At 40.6% G+C, this 21,206-nt stretch overlaps 2 protein-coding genes across 2 annotated transcripts in view; one reads left to right on the top strand and one right to left on the bottom strand.

Moving 5' to 3' along the window:
* BORA (bora, aurora kinase A activator) overlaps positions 1-8,904 on the top strand; it is a 16,892-nt gene extending 7,988 nt beyond the window's left edge. Inside the window, exons 6-13 of the mRNA XM_018568428.1 lie at positions 117-179; positions 1,802-1,858; positions 2,526-2,755; positions 4,097-4,250; positions 5,088-5,638; positions 7,182-7,313; positions 8,289-8,412; positions 8,792-8,904. Of these exons, the coding sequence (XP_018423930.1) occupies positions 117-179; positions 1,802-1,858; positions 2,526-2,755; positions 4,097-4,250; positions 5,088-5,638; positions 7,182-7,313; positions 8,289-8,412; positions 8,792-8,904 (1,424 nt within the window). The remainder of the gene's footprint in view (positions 1-116; positions 180-1,801; positions 1,859-2,525; positions 2,756-4,096; positions 4,251-5,087; positions 5,639-7,181; positions 7,314-8,288; positions 8,413-8,791) is intronic.
* Positions 8,905-14,642: 5,738 nt separating this feature from the next.
* DIS3 (DIS3 homolog, exosome endoribonuclease and 3'-5' exoribonuclease) overlaps positions 14,643-21,206 on the bottom strand; it is a 37,810-nt gene continuing 31,246 nt past the window's right edge. The window contains exons 20-22 of the mRNA XM_018568430.1: positions 18,042-18,203; positions 15,370-15,492; positions 14,643-14,786 (exon numbers count right to left, since the gene is read on the bottom strand). Of these exons, the coding sequence (XP_018423932.1) occupies positions 14,703-14,786; positions 15,370-15,492; positions 18,042-18,203 (369 nt within the window). The 3' untranslated portion in view covers positions 14,643-14,702. The remainder of the gene's footprint in view (positions 14,787-15,369; positions 15,493-18,041; positions 18,204-21,206) is intronic.

Genomic DNA, 21,206 nt, shown 5'->3' with positions numbered 1-21,206 from the left:
ATATATATATATATAATTTCATTTATTTTGCATTCAATCTGTTTTTTGTTTTATTTTTTTGCTTTGCTATTTTAAATATAACAAATAATGTTTAAACTGATTTGCCTTTTAATTAGATGTTCTCAATTATGAATCCCCTCTTGGGCGAGAACAAACTGTAGCCACTGGAAAGAGTACAGGTAACTATGACAGACTATTAGCCATGACAGCAGACTGTTAGTCTCATCTAATGGGATTTTTCCATGTCTAGCGTTTGACTTGCCCCTTTAGACCTTTGCAGCCATTCTAGACTCTCGTGTGTCCCCTGGAAATATTTTCTCCATTTGTTAGGTTGGAAAATACACTAGAAGGTTTAAGATGCCCTGGTCGCTTGTCTTGTACATCTTCTATGGGAATGTATAGGGGACTTGCTGCCAACATAGCACATGTAGTATTAAAGCATTGAATGTTCTTGTTGCATTGAATGAGGTTGAGCTTTTCTTTTCCATGTAAATCTGGGCAGCTAGGCTATGTATATGGAAACGACATGTTTACACCATGTACAATATTTTTAGGTTTCTTTTTTCAATATTCATCCATAGCTAACCCCCAAGTCTCGCCTGTTCATGCTCTTACCAGATACACCTTGTTCAGCTCGCAGGGAGCTACACGGTCACTACTGCAAACTCTCTGGCCAGTCCCTCACTACTTTTGCATGCGCAGAAATCTTTTCTTTCATACCTGTGGAGAGGACATCTATTTCATTGCAAAGCATAATAGATTGCCTCTCTGTGTAAATGAAAGGGGATTTTGCCTGCACATGCACAGAAGGACTGGAGAGTTTGCAGTGGCATATGTGGGTGTCTGCAGCTACATATAATGTACATTTCTTTCTCCTACATTGGAGGGACATAAGAAGTATTTCACCTTCAGGTTATACTCCTGCCTACAAGCGTATAGGACACTGGCAAACAAAAAAAACAAAACTGTAGGCTAGCCCAGGGTAACCCCTCCTGCTATCATCTGCCGGGAAAAGTCTAACCTACTTCTCTCTTCCATTCATTGGAGGACACAGTGGAGATCTTGATCTCTAACCACACGGTGGCGCTATAAACCCTGTGGTTAGAGATCAAGATCTCCACTGTGTCCTTCAACGAACTCGGAGAAAAAGATTTTATGGAGAGTACAATAAAATCTTATTTTTGTTAATGCTTCTAGTTAAAAATGTTAGTACATTTTACTGGTTATTCGGTATGTTGAATGTAGTAACTGATTTCATGAAATTATTCTACCACATTATTTAGATGCTACAGATTGTGAGGACGTTCAGAGCAATGTTTCATGTTTTTGATTTGCTTGTCATATGTGTAGACTTAAAGCGCATAGAACAGTCTTGCAGTGTCCTTTCCCCAATGCATGGGTAAATGCTTATGTCTAGGGGTACAGGAATAGGGTGTTTAACTTTTCTCCTCACTTCTGTGACACCCCCCCCCCTTTTATTATTCATTTTTTTTTTTTATGCTCTGAATTGTGGGTGGGTCCTTCCTGTCATCATGTAAAATGCATAACTATTGGTTCTGGCTTGTACTTGATGATGTCAGAATGGGTCCACCAGCAAGAGCGTCCCAGAGACGAGGTTTTAGGGATTGTATGCAAAGATAGAGAGAGCCTTCCGGATAAGTATTACCCCTTATCCTATACTTGATGAGCATTTATCTAGCAGTAGGGGGGCAAGGACAATTTATTATATTTTTGCAGGCTGGTGTAGAGCATTCAGGATTGCAGATTTGACAATATTTGATTTTTTTTTTTCCCTTTTCAGTTGCATGTCAGACACAGCTGTCATTACCAGTTGATTTCAATCTGGAACGAATACTAGGCAAGTCCTGAGATTTATACTATCTTGGGTATCACGGCATTAAAGTACTTTTCTCTTTCACAGTCAGACCATTCCTCTGCATCAATGTAGTGACCATAAGATGACATTTTACAAGCATTCCTTTTTCTGCATCTGTTAATCTGATTAATTCTGTAACAAAAATAAATCAAATGTGTTTTTTTTTTTTTTACAATAGCTCTTATAAGCATTGACCAGTGTGTCCTTCAGAAATGTTTTTGTAAATTGATAGTGGGAAAGGATCACAACCCCAATCAAGTGTGATCTTTTTTTTACCCTGCTATCCAGAGAGATTTCCTTTATGGTCAGTGGCAATGGTTTTACCAGGCACAGTGAAAATCTGCAATAGGAACACAGACTGCAATACAAGTAACTGCCAAGGGTTGTTTTAGCCTTCCTGTACCCCAAACATGTGTGTTGTTTGGGTTTTTTTTGTTTTGTTCCTCAGTTCCTGCCTGGTAAAAAACCTGTTGTCATTGTGACAGTAGCTGATATGAAATCTCTCTAGTGGAGCTCCAAATAGAAGTTAAAGAAACTCAAAAGGGATTCTGATCCTACCCCACTCTATCAAAATATTAAATGTGTATGTCTAGCAAAAAAACATATTTTTTTACATTATTATTTTATATTTTCTTTTCCGTTTTTAAAGGCGAGTACTTTAAAACAGAAGAGCATGCAGATCAGTCTCAGGAAAGCTTAAGCTCCTCTTCACTTCGAAGAAAGCTGTTTTTGGATGGACAAGTCAGTGGATCAGAGTGTTCTTCTCCCTCCTCTCCGCCACCAGGCACCTATGATGCTCCCCCAGCACCTCTAGGAGTTCTCTGCTCCATAGATCTGTCTCCGGTCAGATGCAGAAGCCCTATGCAAACTCCCAGTTCGGTAATGATCTGTTAACATCATTTCTGTGTTAAAAGACCCTGGCCCTAAACCATTAATTTCAACAAACCACCCATAATTTGTGTCCCCACCCCCCATAAAGACCTCCCTTTGTGTCGTCGTTCAAAAGTCCTGAGACTGCTGCTGGGCTCTGCCATCTTGAATAAGTCAGCAGACTAGAGCACTCACTCAAGTTACTCTATAGTCTCTTTTTAAGCCTCATTCACGCAGGTTGTACACGTCCATGCACGTGCATGCCGTAAAGGGCCGATCCCAGGTGGGACAGGTGCTGCATGTGATTGCAGCCTGTTCTTCCCTATGGGAGGATGCGGCTGTACGCTGTCACCTGCACATCCGTGTGGGTACGGGTGTCCGCACTTGGACGCAGACAGGATGCATCCTGTCTGTTTCCAAGTGCGGACACCCGCATGGATGACAGCGTACAGCCGCGTCATCCCATAGGGAAGAACGGGCTGCTGCGTGTAATCGAACGCAGCACCTGTCCCTTCTGGGATCGGCCCGTTTTACAGGCGTGCACGTGTAAATGACACCTTACTCCTTCCCCAGCAGTCCCATAATAGGGAGGGGTGAGGAACCTTGGCCAGCACAGAGAGCAAACATAATTTATGGAAGCATTGCAAGTAAGCATATAAATAACTGATTTTTCTGGGCATTCCCCTTCAATGTTTTAGGTTGCTGACTCTAAACTTTCAGCATCCTACTTTCTTCCTGCGAAGCTCATGGTCTCTGCCATAGTGCAGTACTCCATAATTTCCATATCTTCTGAATATACATATTTGGGGTGTGTTTGTTGTGGTTTTTTTTTTCCATGCAATTATCCGTAAGATGTCTTGGTTTTGGAGCATGTAGTCTTGTGCATCAACACCTCTTTAAGATACATTTTTTTTTTAAATAATTTCTCTTTTTAGTGTATTTAAAATGGCTTGGTTTGGATGTTTGAGCAGCAAACTGTCTTTTTTACAGCTGAATTCCTGGCACATTTTATAATCACTATTTAATGCTATCGCCGGTCTATTAAAACTTTTTGTTTTTTTATTTACAGCTTTTGTAAGTACTTGATATGTTTTGCTATCCTCCTGTTGTAATCACATATATACAGCAGGATCTAGACAAGGAAAGGTTGACTCTAAGTGCTCTCCCTGTCAAATATGTGACTGTGCTTAGATAAAGTTTTTCTTTTGGGGGGGGGAAGTGAGACGGTTCACTAGGATGTATGTTAGTTTTGTATTTACCTTTTTGCCTGGAGTTCAGCTTTAAATTTAACAACATTAGACATAAGTAGTGATTTACAGTTTATTTACATTTACTAAATCTAATTTAAAGGGACAGTTTTCTTCAAGTCCAATTCAAGGTGGACGAAGAGCTTACAGTATTGGGAGTATAGCAAGCCCTACGTTCTTTGAAAAGTCACCTCCCAGAGATTTGTCACCAACCTTCTCCCCTATATCAACGTATAAAGGGAAGACCCCAATGGCTGGTAAGTATATGAAAGGGTTGGGATTATAAATGTGGTTTTAATAGACAGTTCACTCAAAACTGTTCCCTTTGCTGGGGAAAATTGAGACCAGGGTTGTTTTTTCTACTGCTTTGAGCTGCAGGTCTCTGCTGTTATGTGAATGGCAAACAAATGAATCTCCACTGAGAAGCATTTCTTCTACCAGGCCATTCCCTGTCTGCTGGGTCATGTCAACCATTTATTTCTAAGCTTGGAATCCCTATTCCTCAATGCAAACTGTATTGGGTTCTAAGATAGGAGTGGACACATGAAACTGAAATGGATCGATTTTTTTATCAGGCCTTACAGTCTACTGACATTTTCATCTGTCAGAAGAACTAAGTGTACTGTGTAGTTTGCTGGTTTACCTGGTTTAATATCATTTAAAGGGAAGGTTTATGTGGTAAACTAAGCGTTACCAGAGTGAACCCTGCAGGTACTTTACCTTACATTGCAGAAATTCTACCAGACGGAGTATGACCATTCACAATATAATGGCCATGGTTTTAAAACAACTTGGCTGTCACTTGCAGTCCCCTGACAGGATTGTGGGACCAATGGGAATCAAAGGTTGAGGTTTTAAAGAGCCTTTATTTCTCAAGGAAACCTGTGAGTCACTGACCTGGAACAGACATGGCTGGAGTTCAATGTTTTAGACTTCACTGGTGTTTTTTTTTTTTTCTCAGGTCAGTGATTTACCTTGCATACCTTTTTTGCATCCTCAGCTGTTGACATTTTAAACAGGAAATGTGAAGTGGATAAATGAGTACTTTATAAGGGAATGCCATTTAAATCTGCTACTTTTTTTTGTTATTGCAGAACAGAAGAAGCTATCATTTCCTTCCCCAGACACCCTCTCTGCTTCAAATTCCATGGTCAATTCATGTTCCAGAAGCCCTTTAATAGAAGGGTGCTCTCCAATCAAGAGCGTGTTTGACAGTGGTTCCCATACTTGCAGGGACAGTGCACAGTACCGGACTGTTATACCATTCTCCATTGAACATCTGGAGGAAGACAAAGAAAACTCCCATCCTGCACAAGTCTCATCACCTGATGGCAGTATTGTTCTACAGTTACATAACCTAGATACTTCTTTCCCTGATGCGCACGCCATGAACCAACTGAGCACTGTACAATCGGGAATATTTAAAGAAACTGCAGATAACTTGAAAGACAATGATACTGTAGAAATGGTGGATCCTGTGGAACTTGAAGATGATCACATGTGGGTTAAAGTTGCTACAGTAACAGACAACACTCCAGTGACTAGTTTTATGACTGGAAATACATTTAGTGTTGAAACCTCTCACATGTGCATGTCGCCTTTAGCGGAGAGCAGTGTCATTCCTTGTGACAGCAGCAGCATTCAGGTAAGGACATTCATTCTATCAGGAGGGAATTAAGCTACCTTCTGTAGACTCTTATTCTACTCCTTAGAGTCAACTCGCAGGTCGTGTTTCTCATTCATCTGGATCATTGCACTGTGTTGGTAAAGTTTTTTTTTTTTTTCAAAATGTACATGTAGTTCTATGAAAACATGGGAAAGTGCTTCTGGGCAGGTTTGGTATCAAAGGATACAGGTTTATGGGGATAGATGACTATTTGAACATGAATGCTAAAACCAGTGCACAGTTTAGGGTGTGCTTTCTATAAGCAGACTATTCTATGTCTCCTGATATGTTATGTGCCTATGTCACAACCTGTGAATTATAGCTGTAAAAACAACACAATCTAGCTACAAATTGTGACTGCTTTGGATGGCATCAGTGCTGTAACAATGTTTCCCCCAAGTGAAATTCAAGTAAACCTGTCCTATATTAAAATAAGTGAACAGTTGGCATAAGTAAAATCAGGCACTTCACTCTGGAAGCCTGAACATATTCTGAGGCCAGAGAATTTGGGGGAGGGGGTCCCTTCATACGTGCAGTTATGTAAACCCTTTCATCCAAGGCTATCAGTCCCAAGAATACCTTCAGAAATTGTACAGTTACCGATTGGTGATCTTTTAAAGGAGCAGTATTGGGAGAGTACTTGGGGTCGGTGTGGGAGACTGCAGCTGTCGCACACCAGGAGCTGAGCGGTCATGTAACTACTAAAAAGCTTAGCTCGTGACTTCTCCCTGCAGAGAACAGTGACTGCCAGTCATCACTCCCCGCAGGGATTCCCCACTCCATTCTTTCAGCACTGCTATATGCTGACTTTGGGTCATGGGAGTACATTAGTAAATGTACTCCTGTGATCCAAAAGAGAAGTAAAGCCAAAAAAAAGGTTTGGCTTTACTTCTCTTTTTATATTAAAAAAAAAACTACTGCTTGATGTTTTTCATGGACAAGAAAATGCAGAATATTACTGCCCATTGTAAAAGATTGCGCAGCACACTGTCACATTGAAACGCGTTTCATTCCAACGTGCACCGCTAGACTCTGTCTTTCAGCCCCCTCACCCCACTGGTCTGCCCCTACAACGCATTTCCACATATCGGGGCTTAGTCGTAGAGCCTCTGACTACGCCCTGGATAGGGCAAAAAGCTTTACAGGGGCAGACGAGGGGGGACTGAGTCTTAGCTGTGAAAGTTGGGGAAAAAAATGCTTTTCAACGTGCACGAGGTTGTGCAGCCGGATCCTTTTTGCACTGTGAAGGAGTATGTATCAGAGTGTGGTCAAGCTCAGGCGCCGGGCACCCGTTTAATCCCTGTTGTGTGTCCACGAGGGAGTGGCGTTATACCTCGATGGAGTGACAACTTTTTCAATAATCGATTATAATCGATAATGTCGATTAGTTGTTGCAGCCCTAGTGCACAGTATTCTTGGTCACTTTTATTGCTTGCTATTGTACTGGACTGATTTACCCAACGATTATACATCGCTGTGTGTGTGATTGTATGACTTATATGATTTTTGTGTGATTACAAAGGTGGACAGTGGCTATACTACACAAACTTGTGGATCCAGTTTAATGGATGGAATTGGTGGAGAAGGAGTGTACAAAGAAAATGATGTACAGTTTTCTGAAATTCAGAATGCATCTCAGCATGTCAAACCAAAGGTATGTAACACACACTCACACTATCTAAGCAAACCCCTGGCCCTAGGTGCTTATTCACTGCTTCCTAACAACCGCTGATTACTGCTTGGACCTAAAATCCTGTCCAGCACAGATTGTGCCTGCACACTAATTCCCTATACATGACAATGGGCCCATACTCCTACACTAAAGACACTGAAACTACAGATCTAGTCATGTTTACCTGAAGTTCTGCTTTAATCTGACCCCATGTTCCGATATCTAATGTGTAGCAGACTTAAAAAAAATAATAATGTGGGTGTAAAAGTTTGTAGGGATGGTCCGATACCACTTTTTTAAGACTGAGTACGTGTACCGATACTTTTTTCAAGTACTTGCCGATACCAATTACCGATACTTTTTCTTAAAGGGACAGGTCACATTTTTTCTAAAGCAATACAAAATGATTTTAGGTCAGTTTCTTAATATTATGAAGAACATGAAATGAATATTTATCATGCCATTGCTAACTAAGGCTTGTATCCCCACAGTGCGGAAAATAGATGAGCACATGTCCAGAACAGTGTATTATTGTATAGTGTGGCACAGCTATATCAAATGCTGCATACCTGGCTTTATATTATAAGAACTTTATAATATAAAGCCAGGTAATAATAAGACATTTGCACGAGTATTCATGCAAATACTCGGCATCGCCACCGATGCTTGTATCGGAGCATCCCTAAAAGTTTGTGTTCAAAAGTGTGTATATACACACACTTCTGTGACACTGATGTTGTCATATCTAATAGATTTCATAGAGCGTGCATGCTTGGTACATTTTGCTTGCCGTGTACTAGAGTAAAAAAACATTTCCTGCGTAACCTCAAGGCGATCATCTGTATAGTCGTCATACATGACCAGTATACTTTAGAACTCGCTGGCATATTGGAAGATTGTTGTGTGCCTTGGTTAAATGATTTCATCTACTTTTTTATTTATTTTTTTCTAACCAAGGATTTTTCAGCATTGGAACTTCGGGGGTATAAACTACCAGAAGCTGAGTCTCCAGAATCGGTGTATCCCCATCATAAAATGCACCCAGCTCTTCACTCTGGAACCTGGAAACTCAGCAGTGATCGTCAGTTCAACAGATTTAAATAAAATGGTAGGTGTGACATCCAGTATGTTGTAAGGAAATTTGTACATGTCTAGAAAGTACAACAGAAGTTTAAAGGGGTTTACAGGATAATACTGCATCTCACCAGGCCGTTGTATGTTCTGCCCCTTCCACTTCTCACATCTGCAGTATCTAGAGCAACGGTAAGCAACCTCCTGCACTTCAGCTGTGGTGATATTCCAAATGCCATCCTGCCTCTACCTCTGGGAGTCATGCCTGTGGCTGTCAGTCTTGCAATGTCTCATGGGATTTTTCTGGTGTGACCACAGCTGGAGTGGCAGGGTTGTCTGCCCCCTGATCTCGAGTTTTATACAGTTTGCATCTCTTCCTCTGCTTTCAGCTTTTATCACCGCTTTACAGAGAGAGGATGCATTCTTCTATTTCAGTGGCTCAGATTCCTCCAGCAATGCTACAAGTGCATTGATCGAGGAATCCCCGCAGTTTCTTTTGTAGTGGCTGTTGTCAGAATACCCGAACGGGGACGGCAGCATATGGGCTTCCGGCTATGTTCATACAAAGATTTTTACGACCCGCTAATCGAGGGTTGCTGGCCGAAAGGGTGCCGACACCCACTAAATTTTGCAGTGTGTGGCCACCTTTTTAGTCTTGAAATATCTATGGGTTTTGCATTCTTTTGTCTTATATCTGCCTGACATTTAGCACTAAAGTTGTTTTGTATGTTGTTGGCTTTTTTTATTTTAACTATATTTTCGTTCTTGTGCTAAATCTTTCTTATTCCTGTTTTAGCATGAATCGAGAACTTCCAGCAAAGCAAGGATGGAAGGCCTTTTGTCAAGTTTTCTACAATATTTAGGATTAAAAAGAGTTCTGTGAATACTGATAAAACTTGATATTCACCTGTGAATGTGAAAAGGTGGTTTGTGCCACTGACCGTGAGGTGTATTTATTCTGAAACGGTTCCAAACCAAAGACTTCTTCTCCATTTATAGGTTGTACAATGCAAAAATCATGAATTTTGGCCAGTGTGTAAAAGCTGGCTTCCTGTGTACATATATTCAGCTGCCATGTATAGTGTGCGGTTCTAATTTTGATGTTTAAATTCTGGGCAGATGTGATAGATCTGTATAGATCTGATTGCCACTCATTGTAGTGCTGCTAAGCAGAAGTTATTTTCTTCCATGTTCTAGAGCTCCAAGGACAGCTGATGAGCAATAACGTGTCTACCAGTGCTAAGTAAGCAGATCTCCGAATGATTGATGTTTACAGGCTGGTAAAAGGTGACTGTAAACAATAGAGGTCCATTATTTCTTTATGTAGTTAATAGTGCAGCCCTAAGTCACTGCTGTGAAATGCATTTGAAGGTTAAGCATCAACAAAGGCACCATTCATTTATGTACATTATTGGATTGTGATGTTTTGAGGTTCTGTAAAAATGAGCCTTAAAAAGGGTTCCGGTTTCTATAACCAATAACCGTATTTTGATTAGATTATCCGTTTGCTGGCATATAATTTTTTAAGTTTTACATATAGTTAGAATTATCATGACAAGAATTAAATGTATGATGACTTGCATCTTCTCAGCATCATATGATTACTGTTGTATTGGTTCAGGAAAAGTCCATTGGAGTCTGGGGTCCCTGGAGTGTGCCGGGGAAGACTTGAAAAAGCATGTGTATGTACTGGCACCAAAATGGTGGCCCCTATCACCTCTCATACCCGTCTGTATTGTATATATTAGCGGCAGGTTCACTTCAAGCTGCGTAAATTGGGAGAAACTACGTAGAGATTTGGCACTCGCTGAACGTCTGATCATTTTGAGCTATTTTATATCAGGAGGAAGATGTTAACCTATTGTCAGCCGTGCCACATTATGGGCTCATACTCTCAGGCCTTTCAGCAGCAAGAAGTATCAGTTTTGTTCTAAAATAAAACCTGTACTGGGAGAGAGATTGAGGTTGCCATTTTTAATCTACTTCTATAAATGTAAGTTGTCTGACTGTCTCTGATTTCAGTATGTTCTGAGTCACTGACCTGGAAATAGAATGATGCAGATCATGAGTTCTGACTTTACTGGTGGCATGCTTTTTCCAGGTTGGTGACACAGAAAATAATCTGTATAACTATTTGAGGTACTCAATACTAAAGCAGATAGATTACCATGAATAGAGCAGGAATCTAGCATTTTCAGGAGGAAAGGGTCTTCAATAGCATCCTTATTAAAAAAATATATATTTCTGGCCTTGCAGATTCACTTTAAGGCAGGGATGTCCAAACTCTGGCCCTCCAGCTGTGGTGAAACTACAAATCCCATGAAGCATCTGTCTCCGGGAGTCGTGGCTGTGAGAATCTTGCAAAACCTCATGGGATTCGTAGTTCTACCACAGCTGAAGGGCCAGAGTTTGGACATCCCTGCTTTAAGGTGAGCCTCCATTTGAAATGTTTTGGATTGTGAAAGAATTGGAATCTGTCAGCTTTTGTGCTGCGTGTGTCCCAAAAGTCCCCTCTACTGTCTTGGTGACAACTTTAATATTTTTTAGTTTTCTTCTCACTTTTCCCAACAGGACATAAAAGTTAAAGTGACACTAAATTAAGGAGTTAAATCTTAAAATGCATTCAACTACCTTAACTATTAAAATGTATCTTATCACTGGGCTGTAGATCTTTAAATCATCTCTGAATTCATGCGGACACTGTCCTTCCTTCTGGAGGTTGGCTACTTTTGTTCCCCATGGTCCCTGTGTGTGTTGTTAAGTAGCCACCGCTCCAAGCTCAGTCCTGTGATGAACTACAATCTCATGTTTAGTTTACTAATTTGTATTGAGATTGTAGTCCATCATAGGAGTGAGCTTGGAGCGGTGGCTACTTTACAACACACACAGGGACCATGGGGAACAAAAGTAGCCACCCTCCAGAAGGAAGGACAGTGTCAGCACCAATTCAGAGATGATTTGAGATCTACAGCCCAGTGATACACAAATGATCTTATTTCTTATTTTTTTTTTGTTAAGTTGAGGTACTTGAATGTATTTGAGATTTAACTCCTGAGTTTAGTGTCACGTTAAGTTCCCCGATGGAGAAATGCACACAGCAATATAAAACCTGATGTAGATTCTCAAATGTCTGCAACCTATACAAAACTAGAAAGTGTTGGAGTCTCTCACTTCAACACCATCAGCACAAGGTCTAAATATCTTAAATGGTTCTTCATTGGTACTTCCAGAAGTGCCACTATTAATTTACCATCTGCCTGAATATTGCATTTCTACCCCACTGGTGGTAACTTTAAGCAGCTGGGGCAGTCCATTGGATGCTGTGTAAAATGCTTCCCCTTCTGTTGAAGGTTTATGGCAGTAACATTGATGGAAAGGCTACACTATTTCAGAATGCGGATAACAGCGTAACTTTCGAATGCCATCTGAGGGTGTTCACTATCCTCTTGCATTTTTCTGAATTTCCAGAACATGAAAGAACCACTGCGTCAGCCCCCACATTATATTGGTGAATTAGAGCTCCAATCTAGACAGTGATTTTCATACAAGAACCGGCTCTTTGTATTTGCTTGGGTTTAGGCACAATGGCTTTAGACCGACCATACAATCTACAGCCCGGGCTGCTTTAGGTAGTGCTTGCCACTGCAGTTGTTAATATATCTTAAGGAGGTTGTATTGAAATGTGGCCAGTTTTTGTTTTCCATCTGATGTTTGCAGGATGACCCATCTATACCGGTATACCCAGGTACAGCTTATAGAGAAAGTGGGAAAGACTTCAATAACAATGCAGTTCTATGACACCAGATGTTATCTGACAGGAAGTTTGACATCGGCTTCTTTCTATATACTTGGTTGATGCAATTTTTCTGTGACCTATCGCACACCAGGTTAAAGGTCCACTGAAGGCCATATTTATATCAAGTGAACTTTGAGGGGGAACCAAAACTGTTCGTACTTTTTTTTACAGCCCCAACTTGTCTTTTAAATTAGTCTATACTTTTGATTTGTATATTATGTTGAACTGACAGTATGCAAGGTGCAGTATCTGCTTCTAAACGTTGTTCATGGATATGCTTCTGTACTAAGCTCATCAGTCTGTAAAATTGGGTTTCGGAGGTTTGCTGCTTATCTTGTAGGGTGATTTTTACATATGTACAAAAGTAACTAATGGGATTAAAGTTGGCGTTTTTACTATGATTTTGTTTTAGGGATCATTGTAAAAAGCTTGTCACATTAAACATAATAAATGTTATTTTTTATTTTGACTTTCTTTGCATTTTTTTTGTTTTTCAATTGTACATTTTGCTGCTTTTTATAATGCAGCTAAATTGGTCTTCCTGGCATGATTCTTCTGTCCAAAATAGAAGGTAAAACATAACCGAGCAGGGAAAATAATAACCCTTTTTATAATGATGTGCAGACCCAGGAACTAATGTGAAATATCAATTTTGGGTACACTGACACTTAAAATGTGCCACCTGTTACCTTTTTAATGTATACCTTAATCATTCCTTTAATTTGATAGGCAGCCTTTTTGACTAATCCAGATTCCTAGGAGTTAAGGTTTGTTCAAAGTTTACAGGTAAAAACAAGACTTGCCTATAACGGGGCACAGACTTTACGAGCCAAAAACATGTCTGTTCAGTCATTTTCTAAAACATTCCTGTTGCACAGCACTGCCAGGATCTCGCTTCACCTTTTATTTTTCCTCAGTTTAAGTGACACTAAACTCAGATGTTAAATCTTAAATACATTCAAGTACCCCAACTATTCTACCAATAAGGTCCAGTATTGTGATCACTTGGCTGTAGCTCCTCAAATCATCTCTAAATTCATGCAGACACTGAATGTCCTTACCTCTGGAGGGTGGCTACTTTTTGTTCCCCATGGTCCCTGTGTGTGAAGTAGCCAGTGCTCCAAGCTCACTCCTGTGATGGACTACAATCTCTGGTTTTATTTACTAATTTTGAGATCTACAGCTGAGTGATGCACAAATAAGGTACATTATTGTTAATAGTTGAGGTAATTAAATGCATGTTTAAGAGTAAACTGGAGTTCAATGCCACTTCCAAGCTTGCCCTGTGGACACATGGCTTGGTAAGGCTGTCACAGTAAGACCTGGGGGGGAAAAAAAAAAAAAAAACTGCACTCAATGGATGCACCAGTGAGACGACCAGCAAGTCTTGTTGACTTGCTGGTTGAGTTGGAAAAAAAATACAGGTGTAAATAGGCCTTTAATTCACCCACCTAATGTGATCCTTAACCCCTCTCACTCCAAACACTTAAAGCAGGTTTGTCCAACCAAAAGTAGCAAGGTGATCTAAGGGAGCTTCTGACCTCCCATTATGTTTTAAAGATGTCAGTAAAATGTTACCCCTGCCAAAGTTCTTAACTGCTCCTGCCCACCTATGTTTTCAGTATAGAAATCTTCCTGTACTCATTCAGATCTCTAGATATTTAGAGTACTCCTGCATGTAAATTCCTGCCGCTGCTCATGTACACCTGGATGTTTTGGGCATCTTTGCCCACCTCTGTTCCAGTAGCAAGGGCACATAATTTATGACTGTGCCTCACCACATGGAATTTGTGGCTATTCCTCCCCACCTTTTGTGTATTACAGTAGCAATGGCATAATCCAACTCTATCCATGTCCATCTAGGAATTGTGGGTGTTCCCCTGTCATAACTGCTGGCTGCTCCTGTTCACCTGAATTTTGGGGTATTCCTGACCACCTATGTGTATTATAGTACAGCATACTCCCTGGCAATTCCAGACTCTGCTCATGTTCACCTAGGAATTTGTCATTTGTGTGCGTTTCAGTAGCAACATCCAAGTGCCACATTTCTTTAGTATACCCATATCAACCAAGTTGCTCCCAGACAGCATGTGTTTCAACTTAGAATAAAATGAATAGTAAATAGCAGTTGTCCTTTTGCGTGATTTTAATACTTCAATATTATGCAATGTGCTTTGTTTAAAGTAAAAGCTTGATGAGCTTATAGGGGATGTACCAGTTCTGACAATGAGCGGCTTAGACTAAAAGAAGGTAAATGAATAAAACCACAAGGGGACTCAAGGTTAAACACAAGCTTTAGCTGTGTCTCAAAATACACAGGTTAGCACTTTACAAAAGTGTGTTATTGTCTGGTTATAGCAAATAGAAAAATAACAAATTTATGTTTAAAATAACAAATCACATAAAACAGCTCTCTGATTATACATTTCATGACAACATAACCTAAACAATTATGCATAATAAAAGTACATAAAACTTCCCTGCCATGTAAAATATGAAGAACTCTATGCTGCCAACTTGCTCTTCTTTGTCACTGGCTCGCCATTGCTGGTCTTTTGGTCCTTCTCACTTACGGTAACACCTGGAATCTATTATAAAAATACATTTTAGAAGAGCATTCAAACATTACACAATGCAAATTGATTATATAGAATGCTTAGTTAGATTTGCAGGATGACCCCAACTTTCCTGTACACAGATCTGTCTTTTAGAGGGGACCTCCATAAATCTAGTACTTGCACAGAGTTTATCCAACTGGAAAGAGTGCATATGATGAGAAGCTCTGACCACTACGGGGAAATTTTCAAAATCCTTAACACATATTAAAGAAGGACATTTAGAAACAGATCAGAGAGCGAGATCAAGTGTAAGGTGTAAACTTTGCTTAAACTGATGGCATCCATCATACTATAGGCTAGACAAACGTCACAGCATCCCCTACCTTCCCTCCAAGTACAAAATAAAAAGATGATCAAGTTTGTATTAAAAGTATGCACAAACACTATAGTAAACCTCAGCTAAAAAAAAAATAAATGACTGCCTTCCACAAATATCAGCCAAAGCTAAATAAACATGATTTTTTTTTTTTTATCTATTAACCAGCAGTTGCAAAAATAGCCCATTTTCCCATAAAAAGAAAATATTAAAAACAATATAGAAAAAAGTAACTACCTCAGGCTCCACTAGGACCATCCGTATTTTCTGGTGCTGAATGTTTGAGGCGTCCAAAGAAATTCTTACTTTTACTTTGTCAAACATATAGAAAGCCGTGTTTTCCACAGTCAGAGAAGGAATCTTAAAAATAAATCAATAAATGCCATAAAATAAACATTGAAACTAAGCTAATATTTGTCACCTCCTGGTTTATAAAAGGAACATTTCCACTGGATGTTTTGGGCATCAGAGAGATACAATACATTGAACATTTATTAATGTCTGCCCGATTGCACCTTACAACAACATGGAGGACAATTGCACGAATATTACCAAAAGCGTTATTACGTAGGTCTTGTAGGCTAGGCAAAATCCTAATGCTTTGTTTAGGCAATCATCGAATACAAAAAAAATTCCACCATTTTAACCTTAAAAAAACACTTTTTTTTAACATTTTTGGATGGGATAGGGTTAAAATACTACAAATTCAGGAATTAAATCCTAAAAATTAATTCAAGTACCTTAACTAACAAAAATGTATTTTATTTTGTTTATCACTCAGCTGTAGATCCTCAAATCATCTCTGAATTCATGCTGACACTGTCCTTCCTTCTGTTCCCCATGGTCATTATGTCTGTTGTAAAGTAGTCACCACTCCAAGCTCACTCCCATGATGGATTACAATCTCACATTTAGTTTACCAATTTGTATTAAGATTGTAGTCTACCATAGGAGTGAGCTTGGAGCGGTGGCTACTTTACAGCACACACAGGGACCATGGGGAACAAAAGTACTCACACTCCAGAAGGAAGGACAGTGTCAGCATTAATTTAGAGATGATTTGAGGATCTACAGCCGAGTGATACACAAATAAGATGCATTTTTGTAACTGCGGTTTTTATCTACTATATACCGCAAAAAGTACCAAAAATTTAACAAAACCGTTTCTTCCTTTATTATGTTAGGAAACATTTATTACCCAACTTTTTTGGTATAATATAAAAGACGGGGTCACGTCGGGTAAATAGACATCAAACATGTCGAGCCTTAAAATTGAGCACGCCTGCGAAATTGCAAAACATCTACCACACCCAAAATTGACCATAGGCGATACTTTAAAAGCTTTTACCGCTCATCACTTTAGTGTTAACAGTGACTGATGGCCCTAAAATTATTACTCTCACTATGACATTCGCAATGATATGTAACAAGTGCGGCGTAATGGGTGCAATGGTCATTTTTGTAGAGGTGGAGGACTTAAAAAAAAAAATCTTTTTTTTTTAGTGTGTGTAAACTTAATTTTTTGTAACCAATTTTTTTCTTTACATTTAACTTTATTGTCAACACATAGGGGACTAAGAAGCCCCCTATGTGATATCAAATTACAGTGACAGGTCCTCTTTATGGAGACATCTGGGGTCTCCAAGACCCCTGTCACCTAGGGACCCCCAAAGAAGCTGATGAAGCAGAGATCTGCTTCACCAGTTTCTCTCCGGCTTCTGTATCCGGAGGGTGACAGCTGAATGCGGAAGTGATGTAATACACATCACTTCCTGCATTCACAGAACGGGTAGGAGAGAGATTGTATACTGATCTCCCTCAGTTCTCCGTGCACGGAGCGACACTGCCCGGTCCTGGATCGGACGCCCGTGGCGACTGCAAGGGGTGGGCACGGAGAGGTGTGTGTCATACAAGCTATCGGGCGTCTTTACAGCACTGTCACAAATACACCAGACTGCTTGTATGTAAACAGCTGTTTCAAATTTGGGGGTGTGGGCACAAGGGACGTTTAAAGACAGCCACCCACTGCCAAAAGGCTCCCGTCCGACAGTTTCTGAACGTTCGGCCGACGGGAGGTGGTTGAAGATGCATAAATGAGTCCACCTTGTTTGATGTGTACATGAAGAAATTACTTGGCATGAAACAGAGCTTTTCAGTAGTAAATAAAAGCTGCATGCTACTCAGCTGCTATCCTAAATGTCACATTTTGATTGGCAGACTGGGTGATTTGAGAACAGCAGAACAGCCAAAACAGATGGGATCATAAAAAAAGAAAAATCAGAATAAACGTAAACAGGGAATTGTCTATGGCAACCATGGTTTTACCTCTGGAGATCCTTATGATTCATCCAGCCTACTCTACTTTCTAAGCATCAGCCTGAGACCTTTTATTGTGAAGTACAAGTTGCTTGTACTTTGGGTGGATTGGGGAACCACCACTGCAACAAGCAGACCTTGGCTATTAACCCTTTAGTGGCCAAGCCAATATCCATGGGGGTGGTGGAAGGAGGAGATCTCTTTGCAAGGTCCTGGACAACAGTGAAGACTTGTCAGGAATTAAATAGAAAGTGACATGATCAATTCCCTGCTAGGTCTCATCCGTTGTCCAGGTCCTTAGCAGGCAATTACTCTGTAAACGAGATAAATATAAATCTATTTAAGGCATATTAATATTTTCATAAATCTATTAGATTAAAAATGACCAATATAAAACATCAATATCTAGTGACATGGTATCCTTTCCAATGTACAGTACATGAATGGTATACATAATGCATGTGGTGCAGCAGATGTCTTGGGGCTTCGTGCTCTGAATCTTTATGCTGCTGGCTTCCAAAGAATCAACGTGAACTGCAGAAAAAGGTAGCAATGATTTGTTTGAAAAAGAAATCAATTTCGCATGACCTTACCTCGTCATTGTAAAGTAGCCTAGGCTTTATTCCTTTGTTTTTGTCCTCAAAAAAGACTGTGCCTTCTAAACCAAACTTTGGGATCAATACCACAATTGCATTTTTTCTAACAAACAAGATGTATCCATCTTCATTCACAATTCCTTTGTTTTTAAAGAAGAGCTGCAAAGAAATGATTATATTAAACAGAAAGAAGGAAAAGAGAAATGTGTACAAACATTGTTAGACTAGGCACAGGAATATTTACCAATCCGTCAAGATAACAAAGGATAGCCAAGCATGCCATCTATGTCCTCCCTCTTTTTTCACACACTCAAAGTGGAAGTTAAAAACCAACAAAAACCCCAGGCAAAAATAAATGACCAAAACGAGTCACAGACAACAAAAACAAACAACCTGACAGTTACCCCAATTATTCCCCACTCTATTGAAACCTCAAAAGGTTTTGGTATGAATTTAACTTTGCAAGTACAGTACATGAACCTGACTTGGTATCTGTCGCTTGTAATCCCCTGCTGGGGACAAGGGGGTGACCAGGCTGTATTGCTTCACTACAAAAATAAAGTCTCCAACCTGGCTCTGCAAGTTTCACGACTGGGTGGACATAAATCCTAACTATGCAGCTAAAACAACTCCTAACGTATATACAATAGAAGTATTGTGCACTTTTCTAGATTTCATCTATCATCTCTTTTCCACAGGCAAGCTCAACTTAACCCTTTCCTTGCTGTAAATGATTGAAACTGCCATACTTCTAATTTTCATGCCTAGTAAATGCTGTTATCAAGATCCTGAAATTTGTATACATAGACAAAAATGTACCTTCCTTTCACATTTCACAATCAAAAAGGGTGTTCTTATCTTCATAATTCTTAAGGTGCCCATACACCTTACGACCATCGCAAGACTTTTGTCTTGCGATGGTCGTATGCTCATTAAAAGCCCGTACGATCTGCCCATCTTGGACCGACAGATCGTACTTGCGATCATCGGAAGCCCGCCCCGCTGAGGGGCGGGCTTCCGATGACGGCAATGCAAAACGGGCAGTGTGCGCGTGCGCACACTGGCCCGTTCCGCAGCTATCGGGCTAGCAGGCTAGAAACCCGCCGAGAATCGTACGATTCTCGGCTGGTTTTCAAGCATGTTGGCTCGACAAAAGACGTGCAACCGTACAGTAGAAATGGTCGCACGTCTTAGTTCACACTGCTCGATTCTCGTACGATCGCGGGATTTCGCCTGACTCTCGTACGAGAATCGAGCAGTGTATGGGCACCTTTACCTGCAGTCCTGGGAAGGAAGCTAGCATGCATGTGTCTCTTATCAACTCCCATTAGATTAATTGGCCATCACCCCCTGCACCATCTCAGTATTAAGCTGGCCATACACCAATAGATTATCTGCAGATTTTCTATGGTCAGATGGAAACAATTCCTCTTTCTATGCTATACTGTGTGGATGAAGGAATCTCCCACTGGGCCAAGCTTCAGTATCTTGCTAGTCGGCCCCGCTGGCTGTTGAAATACCTGAACAATCAGATTGGATGCAGGCATTGTTCAGGTATTTTGAGAGCCAGTTTTAAAAAAGCCCTCAATGGGGCCCACCAGTCTGGCCAATTTGAGACCAATCTCCTTGCTCCCATTTACCTCCAAACTTTATGAACGCCTATCTACAACCACCAGAGCAGCCACCTTACAGCTAACAACCTCCTTGACCCCTTTCAATCTGGCTGTCATCCACAACACTCCACAGAAACTGCCCTTATAAAACTTACTAATAGTCTACTAACCACTAAAACCAAAGGCCATTACCCTATATTCATACTCTTTCTGCTGCTTTTGATACGGTTGACCCCAACCAAACTCTCAACTCCAAAACTCTGCTTTCTAATGCTTCATCTCCTATCTATCCCATGTCACCTATAACTCTACTTCCTCCTCTTCACTTCCTCTATCTGTAGAGGACCCTCAAGGCTCTGTCCTTGGGCCCCTTCTATTCTCCATCTACACCTTCTCACATGGCTTCCAATACCATCTCTATGCCGACGACACACTTGTATATCTCTCCACGCCTCAGCTCACCCATCACTAATCTACTCACTGACATATCAACATGGATGTCACACCACTTCTTCAAACTAAATCTGTCCAAAACTGAACTTGCTGGTATTTCCTCCTCTCTGGGCCCCCTCCCCAGACTCTTCCATCACAATCAACAGCACTACAATCAACCCCTCCCATCAAGCCAGGGTGCTAGGTGTAATCCTTGATTCTGAGCTCTCCTTTCAGCCCCACATCCAATCACTCTCCAAATCTTGCTGACTCAACCTCCGTAACATTTCCAAAATGTGTCCCTTTTTAACAAATGACGCCGCAAAGCTTCTAATTCACTCCCTTGTAATATCTCGCCTTGACTAATTTAACTTCCTCATTGCTGGCCTTAACAAACTAAACAGCCTATCCCCCCTTCAGTCTATCATGAACGCTGCTTCCAGACTCATCCACCTTACCAACCGGTCAGCATCCGCCACCCCTCTCTGCCAAATTGCTCCACTGGCTCCCACTTGCCCAACGTATAAAATTCAAAATACTAACAATAACCTACAAATACATCTACAACTCTGCCCTAACCTACATCACCCACCTCATCCTAAAATAATCAAACAAACTGCCCCTTTGCTCCTTCCAAGACCTCCTGCTCTCCAGCTCTCGTCACCTCCTCCCATGCTTGCCTCCAGGATTTTCCCCAGAGTGTCTACCATCCCCTGGAACTCCCTACCCCAATCTGTCAGCTTATATTCTACTCTATCCACCTTTAGGTGACCTTTGAAAACCCATCTCTTCAGAGAGACCTATTCCACCTTTATATAACTGTCCTTTCAGTTCTTCCATTAAATTATCCCAAACAGTTATTACTTTATCACTTGCCCCTCCTACTAGATTGTAATCCCTCACGAGCAGGGCCCTCCTACCTCATGTAGTGAAATTGTATTGTTAACTGTATTGTCTCCCTCAATTTTGTAAAACGCCGCACAAACTGTTGGCGCTATATAAATACTGAATAATAATAATAATTTAACTGTGTATTTAGCCATTTCACTAGAGGGGAACTTTAAACCACTGGCTTCCTTTTCGGCCCTCTTCCCTTTAGAACATTTTCCTCAAAACC

This window comes from Nanorana parkeri, unplaced genomic scaffold (genome assembly GCF_000935625.1).
Source record: "Nanorana parkeri isolate BGI_ZX_2015 unplaced genomic scaffold, ASM93562v1 scaffold1186, whole genome shotgun sequence".
Classification (NCBI taxonomy): Eukaryota; Metazoa; Chordata; class Amphibia; order Anura; family Dicroglossidae; genus Nanorana; species Nanorana parkeri.
The sequence above is the reverse complement of the archived record's forward strand: the minus strand, read 5'-3'. Positions and strand labels throughout refer to the sequence as shown.